The sequence below is a fragment of the Filicampus tigris genome, chromosome 6 (genome assembly GCF_054856515.1).
Source record: "Filicampus tigris isolate MCC_2025a chromosome 6, RoL_Ftig_1.0, whole genome shotgun sequence".
In the NCBI taxonomy this organism is placed as follows: Eukaryota; Metazoa; Chordata; class Actinopteri; order Syngnathiformes; family Syngnathidae; genus Filicampus; species Filicampus tigris.
The window spans coordinates 27,792,252-27,801,305 of NC_141222.1; the positions used below are offsets into that span (position 1 = coordinate 27,792,252).

A 9,054-nucleotide genomic window follows, 5' to 3' on the forward strand; every position below is an offset into this window, starting at 1 on the left:
GCCATCAATAGTTTTATTTTCTAAAAAGTGCCAACAACATGACAGAAGAAGTGATTGTAAGGCTTACATCGTGATAACGAGTGTGTCTACAGGGGGAGCAAGGAGGACCGGGCCAGAAAGGAAGTAAAGGCGACAAAGGCGAAGCTGTGAGTCTGAACCTAGACACTCAACAAGGCCATCATAAACATAACACCTCTGATCATGTGTCTTTGCTCTTCCGCAGGGACCCCCGGGACCCACTGGTACTCAGGGGCCCCTCGGACAACTGGGACTTCCTGTGAGTAGGCTCGCTTAGATGTGCGCTGGTCAAAATTAAGACCAGAGAGTTTGTGGCGAAAACCCAACAGTTTGTGACGCTTCCCGTTTGATGACTCCCGGTGTGTTCTAGGGTCAAGACGGGGAGGTAGGGCCCCGGGGCCAACAGGGAATGTACGGACCCAAAGGAGACGAGGGACTTCGCGGTTTCAAGGGTTTGAGAGGACCAATAGGATTGCAGGTGAGACGTCCACTGCCAATCGGGACGCAGCGTTACAGCGGCTGATGTGCGTTTCCTTTCAAGGGCATGCCGGGCCTCCCTGGTGAAAAAGGCGAGAGCGGACATGTTGGGCTGATGGTGAGCTGGCAGCCATCTTCTGTCTACATCACACACAAATGTACCTGTACATTTTCACCTCAATAATTGAGGTCTGGTTTTTAGGGTCCACCTGGGCAACAAGGGCCTTCGGGTTCTCAAGGACCAATCGGAGGACTGGTACGGAACATCCGACGTATGTTTCAATACATTCTGATTAATCGGTCCTGATGATTTTTATATTTTACACAGGGGCCCACAGGTCGGCAGGGTATGGTTGGACAGCCCGGTATGGTCGGAGAAAAGGTAATCAATGGGGTGGGGCAGAGACCTTGCACCATCATTGGACGGTCTGCGTGTCCTTGATTCACTGATTGTCTTCTGCAGTCTGTCAGTCATTGCACTTAGTTTAGGTTACTTCCTGTTCAGTGGTCTACATGTCAATCCTCGCTTCATATTCTTTATCTCTTCACTCGTCTCTAACCTAGGGGGAGGATGGTGAATCAGGTGATCCTGGCCCAGTTGGTTTTGCTGGGAAAATGGTGAGTTTGTATCCACAGTTTCTATTCCATACTTTGTTCGAAATGACCCTTTTATGTGTGTCTTCGTTGCTACCTTAGGGTGAGACTGGTGATCAAGGGGAGAAAGGCGATACTGGCCAACCGGGAGCAGCTGGTCCTCCAGGTTCCCGAGGCACCCCAGGGGAGGACGGAGCCAAGGGCAATGCGGTGAGTAGCCACCGAACCCCCTCAAAAACCATTCGGGAAATATATTCAACATCAAAACATGTTATAATAGGATTGCTTTGGTCTCAGGGTCCTATTGGTCTCACCGGGGACCTTGGACAGCAAGGGGAGGCTGGACCCAATGTGAGTGTACCCTCTCTTCTAAATCCTAGCCACCAATGAATAACATTGTCACAATGACTGATTTTCATGCGGATAAATTGAATGCTGTCATGACGGTAAGATGTTTGGTCTTCTGTCAGGGTGTTGACGGCCTTCCTGGGTCTAAAGGAGACACCGGCGAGCCTGGAAAAGCTGTGGGTGCAAATCATGCATGTTAGGTACAGTATATATCAAAAGAAGATGGTTGATACTATAATCTGTTTGTTTATTCCCTACTTCCCAGGGACCACCAGGAGCAGCAGGAGAACCAGGACCACCAGGACCTCCAGGCCGAAGGGTGGGTTTATTTTTTGGATAGGAAATGTAAGTTGATACTAAAAATGAAATACTCCGGCTTTAAGGAGACACTAGGATGATAAGGTTGATCCACTTGGGCTTGGTCTCATGAATCTTTATCATGAATCCCCAAAGTCTTGGTCTTGACTTTTGACTAACTTCCCAAAGTCTTTGTCTTGGCGACCTTCATCCTAAAACAGGTGGCCACAACAACACATATCGTGGATTTGGTCTTAACTTCCTGGGTCATGACTTTTCCCTAACTCCTCAAAGTCTTGTTTGACCTGGTCTTAACTCCTAAAAAGTCTTGCCTCAGTGAAATCTTACACTATCTAAAATGTCCTTCTTCAGGGCCACCTGGGGAAAGCTGGGAAAGATGGAAAGGAAGGCCTTAAAGGAGCCAAGGTCAGCACTAAAAAAGCGGCTTTTTGCATCACAAAGTTGGCAAAGTTCACATCTTCTCAAAGTGTCGTTGCTCTGTGTTCATGTCAGGGTGCTCCTGGATTTGAGGGTCCTATAGGGAAAACAGGGCCAGTGGGTCGTCAAGGACAATCCGGAAAGGCTGGTCCCCAGGGTCTCAGGGGGATACCTGGTCCTGCTGTAAGTCAGCTGATCAAGAGAAACATTTGTACAATTATTAAATTTGTGAATCATTGTTCTTTTTTTGGCAGGGTGAGCAAGGCCTAAATGGACCATCGGGCCAGACGGGCCCACCTGGTCCTATGGTAAGATTGTTTAGATCGCACTTCTCAGGACGTCATTCAATTTACGGATTATTCCCACAACATCTTTCAGGGTCCACCAGGATTTATCGGGCTAAAGGGACAACATGGAAAAATTGGAGACAAGGTGGGTTCAGGATTAACGCCGCACATCTACAATCCATGTGAACTCCACTTTACTTGTGCCGCATGGGCAGGGTCATGGCGGCCTCATAGGATTGATCGGACCCCCAGGGGACATCGGAGAGAAGGGGGACCGAGGGCTGCCGGGAAACCAGGGACTACAAGGTCCAAAAGGAGATGAGGTATTGAAAACACAAACCAAAACATTCCAAACACGAACCTGGTTGGCCATCCAGGCAAAGTTATACCAGTACAGTGACAACATGACTTGACAGAACTCAAGACTGTTTTTGAAGGTCTTGGTCTTGTTTAGAAATCCATTGTATTTCAACTCTGTCTTACCTTGGACCCGGCATAGTGGACTTAGTATTTAGTCTCAAGACCAAAACTGTGAACATCATCATTTTAAAAACTGTTCCACCTGTGTTGGTTTTGACCGAAAACTCTTGGTCTCAATCAACTCATGTTTTAGTCTTGACTTGTCTCAATTCCTCAAGGTATTGGTCTGTACTTGATCAAAACACATTTCATCTCGACTTGGTCTAAACTCCTCAAAGTTTTTGTGTTCACTTGGTCTTAGTCTTGATCTTGAAGTTACTTGATGTGGTGATTGACTTTACTGCTTCTTTTGTGTTTCATCCCAGGGTCCTGTTGGTCCCGCAGGTTCTCACGGCCCCCCAGGCCCTACAGGTCTATCTGTGAGTACAATGCTTAGATTCAATTATGCGTTGCGGGTTAGAGTTGTGGAACAACCGTCTGTCTCTGTCCTTTGCAGGGTGCTCTCGGTATAAAGGGTTCTAAAGGCAATCCGGTAAGCGTCTTTACTAAATGGACAGTGTCATAAATACCTACACTGAACTAATGGGTTGACTGACTGTGAACCTAGGGTCCAACTGGATCCCGAGGAGACACTGGACCCGCAGGACCACCGGGACCCCCTGTTAGTACTGTAAAAAAACAAAACATTGGCTGGATAAACACTTTGAGAATTGAAAGTGGAGCATGTCTTAGGGACTCCCGGCGGTCACACCACTGCCGGATCGAGAACGGCAAAGGCGGCCCCACGTTCTGGATGGTGCGGTTCTGGAAGGGGAGGACGAGATGCTGGACGGCAGCGAGGAGGACGGGGAGTGGATTCAGGGGGATCAGGCCATGTCGGACGCGTGGACCAACGATAAGAATGAAGGCCAAGGCATGGAGGAGGTGTTTGCCTCACTGTCCTCCATGAAAGTGGAAGTGGAGGGCCTGCGCACCCCCCAGGGGACCTACCACAGTCCCGCCCGCTCCTGCAAGGAGCTCTGGCTACTCACCCCAGAACTTCCAAACGGTACTCCCACATATCATCTCTTCAGCTATGCGTCAAAGGCCACTAAACGGAGTCAGACTTAAGTCTCTAATTTTAGGCCTGATTTCTTTGGGTCTCCGTATTTGGGACTTGCTTTGGTAAAGCTTATGAAAGACATGATTTGACTCAGACTCGAACTATGTGAATTGTTAAGTCACGTTACGTGAAAAACAACCAAAACTAAGACAACTAACGAAAAAGTACAAAGTCCGCAAATATCTGTCCCACTTAACCTAATATGGTAGAGTTTGCTATAACTGAACCATATTGTAACTTGGTGGAAATATGTCTTTGTGGTTAAGCCTCCATGTTTGCCTCCAGGTGAGTACTGGATCGACCCCAATCAGGGCTGCCACCGAGACTCCCTCAAGGTGTTTTGCAACTTCACTGCTCAGGGGGAGACGTGTCTCTACCCAGACAAGAAGTTTCAGTCAGTGAGTTTGCCCGCTGCATCTTAAAGAACTTAACGTCTTCTTAAATCTAAGGTACTAATTGAAATTTGCGTTAACCATCAGGTGAAGCTGGCCGGGTGGAAAGGGGAGAAGCCCGGCACCTGGTACAGTAAATTCCGGAAAGGGAAAGAGGTACGCAGTGATGTTTTGGGATGTTTCAAACATACAGTCTAGAAGTATTATTTCAACAAACTTCCTTGACACCAATTATTACTTTACCATTAGCCAGCCAGGACTTTGGAGAAATCTTGTTGCATCTTAGCACAAAATGGGTCATTTCGTAAATAGTTAGCCACGAATAGGCAAGGTTTCACTGCATCTCCGAAGGCAACAATTTCCGGGAAAAGCTAGGAATTTTCCAGGTATATGTATGTAAGAAAGATAACAAATGTGCACAGAAACGTGCTACACGTCAGAGTAGGAGCAACTGGTATTAATAAATTCAGCAACTTTTAGGTTAAAACTATACAAAGAGGCCAATTTGAGTCAACTCTGATGGTCATTCCAGGCCCGAGGGCCGAAGTAAAATCGGCTGCTGTTACTGGCCTCAGTCGCACGGGCGGCGCTTTAAAATGTATCCATGTCCTGGATCTCAGATTTGTGGAATTTTGACGCTTTTAAATTTAGAGCAGATAGAAACACTTCACACTGCTTGTTCTTGGAAATTGCTGTTTTGTGTGAACAGTACCAACAGAGGATGGGTGTTGAAGTCAAGGATTTTCCGGCTTCGGAGATCTAACAGCAGCGGGACAGCTCCTTTCATAACCTATTGCGTTGAAAGCAATTTTGCTGTCCGACTTCTATTTAATACGTCGCACCAGACGCTGGAACTGATTTCATTGGGTATCTGATTGTGGTTTTCAGAGTTTGGTCCACATTGTAAGTAAGTTGGATTGAGGGTTGGACAGGTTTGCCCTTTCTCACCAATTCAGTTCATAACTTTTATAGACAGAATTTAGGGGGCTTAGAGGGAGTCCGGTTTGGTTTACCAGTCCATCTAAGTTCCGACCCTCACCTATGGTCACGATGGTGGGTCGCGACGGAAAGAACAAGATCCCAGGTACAAGCGGCCGAGTTTCATTAGCAGGGTGGCTCGGTTGTCCAGGAGGGACAAAGAGTATCATTGAGAGGCACCAGATGAGGTGGCTCGGGCATCTACTTAGGATGCCTCCTGGGTGTCTCCCTGCTGAGTTGTTCCGGGTATGTCCCATTGAGAGGAGGCCCTGGGGATGACCCGCGGCATGCTGGAGAGACTATGTCTCCCACCTTGGGATCCCCCCAGAAGAGCTCGATGAAGTGGCTGGGGAGAAGGAAGTCTGGGCTCCCCTGCTTAAGCTGCTGATCCCGTGACCCGGAGAAAATGGATGGATGAATCTTATTGTGGGATGTCGTGTCTCTACGTAAAGGTGCAGCAATATCTTGCTTTGCTCGAGAATAGATAATAATTACGCTACCTGAAAATGCCGGCATTTTGCCGCCTTTCACTCACTTCTGCATCATCACACCAGATGCAGGTGTTGACGTCACTGAATTACAGTACCTGATTACAGGATACCGTGCTGCTAATTTACCCAATTCCAGCAATATCCTGTCATAATATTGGGTTCTCCCGTACTTAGCTCTTAGTGACAATTGCTCTCAACACAACAGGGTGAGTGTTAAGTGTTCAAATTCGCACCCGCAACTTTCTGCTGTTCCCACCATCCTGCCTTTGATACTACCTTTTACTTGGACTTTAGCATTCTATTCTGCCCAAAAAACAATCTAGTCAAGCTTGGTCAGGCATGTGACTACGACGGTTATGCCGCCTCTGCTGAATCAGCCTGAGAACGTGCGCCTCCCTTTTTCGCCGCGCCCCCCCTCCCCCCAGTTCTCGTACTCGGGCGCCGACGGCCTTCCGGTGCACGTGGTGCAGATGAACTTCCTCAAGCTGGTGAGCGTGACGGCCAGGCAGACGTTCACCTACCACTGCCTCAACTCTGCCGCCTGGTTGAATGGCGACACCGGCAGTCACCAGGGGGCGCTGCGCTTCCGCGGCAGCGACGGCGAGCAACTGATGCACGAAAACACGCACTATATCCGCGCCCTCTACGACGGCTGTCAGGTGAGCGGGAAACGGACACTTCTTCTTCTTTCTCTTTGCCCACGGCCAGTCGGACTTCCTAATTTCTTCCTGTCCAATGCATCCTTCGCTCGAACCCTAGCCATCTGCACTCATAAGTCTGCCAATCTTTCTCTTTGCCTTCTACCTCCCAATTTATCCACTGTCCCTCCGCTCCACATGTTCAAACCATATCAAACTGGCTTCTCGATTTCCACACTTTACAATCCGTGCTGTCCCTGTGATGAGCTCATTCCCGATCTTGTCCGTCCTAGTCACTCTCAAAGAGAATCTTAGCATCTCCAACTCTGTCTTCTGTTGCCTGGTCTTTGTTAGTCTCAAAATTGGTGATGGGAAAATGAAGCTTCAAGATGATTCATGAAGCAGTCGTTGTTTTTATTGACCCCTCTGGTTCTGTCCGCTACTAATTTTTTCCTCTCCTTGTTTTGTCCTCTTCTAGTTTTGTCCTCTCCAAGCTTTGTTTTCGACTGGTTTTGCCCTAATATCCTTTACTAGCTTTGTCCTCTACTGGTTTTGCTCCGGTCTGTACTGTCCCACTGACGAGCTAATTCCTGATCCTGTCCATCATGCTCACTCCCAAAGAGATTTTCAGCATCCTCAGCTGTGGAACCGCCGCAGCGCCGTCTTCTATCTTCTCATGGTGCTTTTTGTGTCCCAGACGCGCTCAGGACAGGAAAGGACGGTGTTGGAAATGGACGCCCCCCACTCCTCCGCGCTGCCCGTCGTCGACGTGGCGGTGAGCGACTTCGGCAACGCAGGCCAGAAGTTCGGCTTCCAGGTCGGGCCTGTCTGCTTCGGCGGTTAACCCTTCCGGACGGCATGAGACGGAACTGAAAAAAGAGCAAAACTGACTGACTCTTTTAACGTGCAGGGAAAAGAAAAAAACAAACTACTTCCAAGACTCCGAGCGGGTGCCTCGTCATATTTATACCTTATTGCTTACTGATTAGGCAGCACGGTGGACTACGCACGTCTGCCTCGCAGCTCTGAGGTTCGTACTTCGAATCTGAGCTCCAGCCTTCCTGTGTGGACCGTTTTTTCTCCGGCTTTGTCCCACATTCCAAAAACGTGCATCATAGGTTGATTGAAGACACTAAATTGTTCATGAGTGGGAATGGGAATTGTCTCTGAGCGTCCTACGATTGGCCGGCGACCAGTCCAGGGTGCACCCCGCCTCTCGCCCAAAGTCAGCTGGGATAGGCTCCGGCTCACTCGCCACCCCTAGAGGACAAACAGGAGAGAAAAATGGATGATTGCCGATTGTCGCCTTCACATGCTGCTGCTTTCTTTGAATGGTCGCCACTACACAAAAGTGCAAAAACACTTGAATGGTCGCATTTTGCCCGAAATCACCCGCCAAAAACCTCATTGCTGTTGTTTATTAGCTTTAGCTACGTTGTTATGCTTATGTGTGTGGTTGTGATGTCATCATGGTGCTATCGTCTACAAAGGGAAACTGGGGCAGTGCATTTTTTTTTTTATATTGAGAAGTTTTACATTGTTTGTATGGGAAGTGACTTAATAAAAAAAAAAGGACATAATGTACGTTTAAATGTTAAATATCCTCCCTCATTTGTCCGCAACCGCAAAAAACAGCATCTTCTCAAAAACTGCTGAAAAAATATTTCCTGTATATTTATATTTACTTTTTCACCCTTTAACAGGTCAATGTTTTAAAACTAGAAATATCCTTATGAATGATATTTTGGGGAGTAACCCTATAAATGCCCGTATGTTTACAGACAAGAATAAATGGTGTGAAATTTTGCTGCATGCTTGAAATGGGGAAAAGTAGCATTTCCCATTTAGTAGGCGAACATAAAAATGTAGGAAATATTAAATGATATTTTGCTCATTTTAGCACTTTAATAAGCAACAAATTGGAATTTTAAGATAAACAATAATATAAAAATGACATCAAAATTCATTTCCAGGATTATGTGCTTATTTTATGGATAGAATCTGAGATCACTTTTTTTTTTTTTTTTTCATGCATTTTTTTCTGGAATGTCAGTAAAGACAGTAAAAGTTGTATCATGTTGCTGCATTCTTTAAATGGGATTAAAGTAGTGCCCTCCGGCGGACAAATGCAAAAATTAATTACTCCAAATTATTATTATTATTATTATTATTATTATTATTATCATTATTGTTATTGTTATGGATTGGTATGAACATTCATTTTGTTATGCTCTTTGTTTAGCAGCATCACTAAACTGTCAAAAGGTGTGACATGCTTTGAATGGGGAAGGGAAGCACCATCTGGTGGACAAATATCAAAGTCAAGTAGTCAAAACAGAAATACTTTAATTTTAGGCCCTGTGGATCGGAAGCAACAAAAGTGAAATAGAAATATTTCCATGTTTAAATAATGCCCTGATATGGCTCAACGATAAGAGGATGAAATGCGCTATATAAATAAAATTGTATTGTATTGTAAATGTTTTCAAGTCCTTTGGCGGTGTCAGAAAACTAAAAAAAATAATAAGCTACACAAAGCTGCATGCTTTGAAGAGGTAAAAAATAGCGCCATTT

The 9,054-nt window shown here is 46.4% G+C and overlaps 1 protein-coding gene across 2 annotated transcripts in view; it reads left to right on the forward strand.

The window, feature by feature from the left end:
• Nucleotides 1-8,064, forward strand: part of LOC147146576 (uncharacterized) — a 43,499-nt gene extending 35,435 nt beyond the window's left edge. For both annotated transcript variants that reach the window (XM_086032710.1, XM_086032711.1), the window contains exons 44-67: nt 93-146; nt 224-277; nt 389-496; nt 560-613; nt 698-751; nt 824-877; nt 1,060-1,113; nt 1,192-1,299; nt 1,387-1,440; nt 1,560-1,613; nt 1,703-1,756; nt 2,107-2,160; nt 2,248-2,355; nt 2,427-2,480; nt 2,551-2,604; nt 2,675-2,782; nt 3,245-3,298; nt 3,376-3,411; nt 3,487-3,540; nt 3,612-3,927; nt 4,267-4,379; nt 4,461-4,529; nt 6,268-6,501; nt 7,178-8,064. In XM_086032710.1, the coding sequence (XP_085888836.1) occupies nt 93-146; nt 224-277; nt 389-496; nt 560-613; nt 698-751; nt 824-877; nt 1,060-1,113; nt 1,192-1,299; nt 1,387-1,440; nt 1,560-1,613; nt 1,703-1,756; nt 2,107-2,160; nt 2,248-2,355; nt 2,427-2,480; nt 2,551-2,604; nt 2,675-2,782; nt 3,245-3,298; nt 3,376-3,411; nt 3,487-3,540; nt 3,612-3,927; nt 4,267-4,379; nt 4,461-4,529; nt 6,268-6,501; nt 7,178-7,324 (2,103 nt within the window). In that variant the 3' untranslated portion in view covers nt 7,325-8,064. The remainder of the gene's footprint in view (nt 1-92; nt 147-223; nt 278-388; nt 497-559; nt 614-697; nt 752-823; nt 878-1,059; nt 1,114-1,191; nt 1,300-1,386; nt 1,441-1,559; nt 1,614-1,702; nt 1,757-2,106; nt 2,161-2,247; nt 2,356-2,426; nt 2,481-2,550; nt 2,605-2,674; nt 2,783-3,244; nt 3,299-3,375; nt 3,412-3,486; nt 3,541-3,611; nt 3,928-4,266; nt 4,380-4,460; nt 4,530-6,267; nt 6,502-7,177) is intronic.
• The last annotated feature ends 990 nt before the right edge of the window (nt 8,065-9,054 follow it).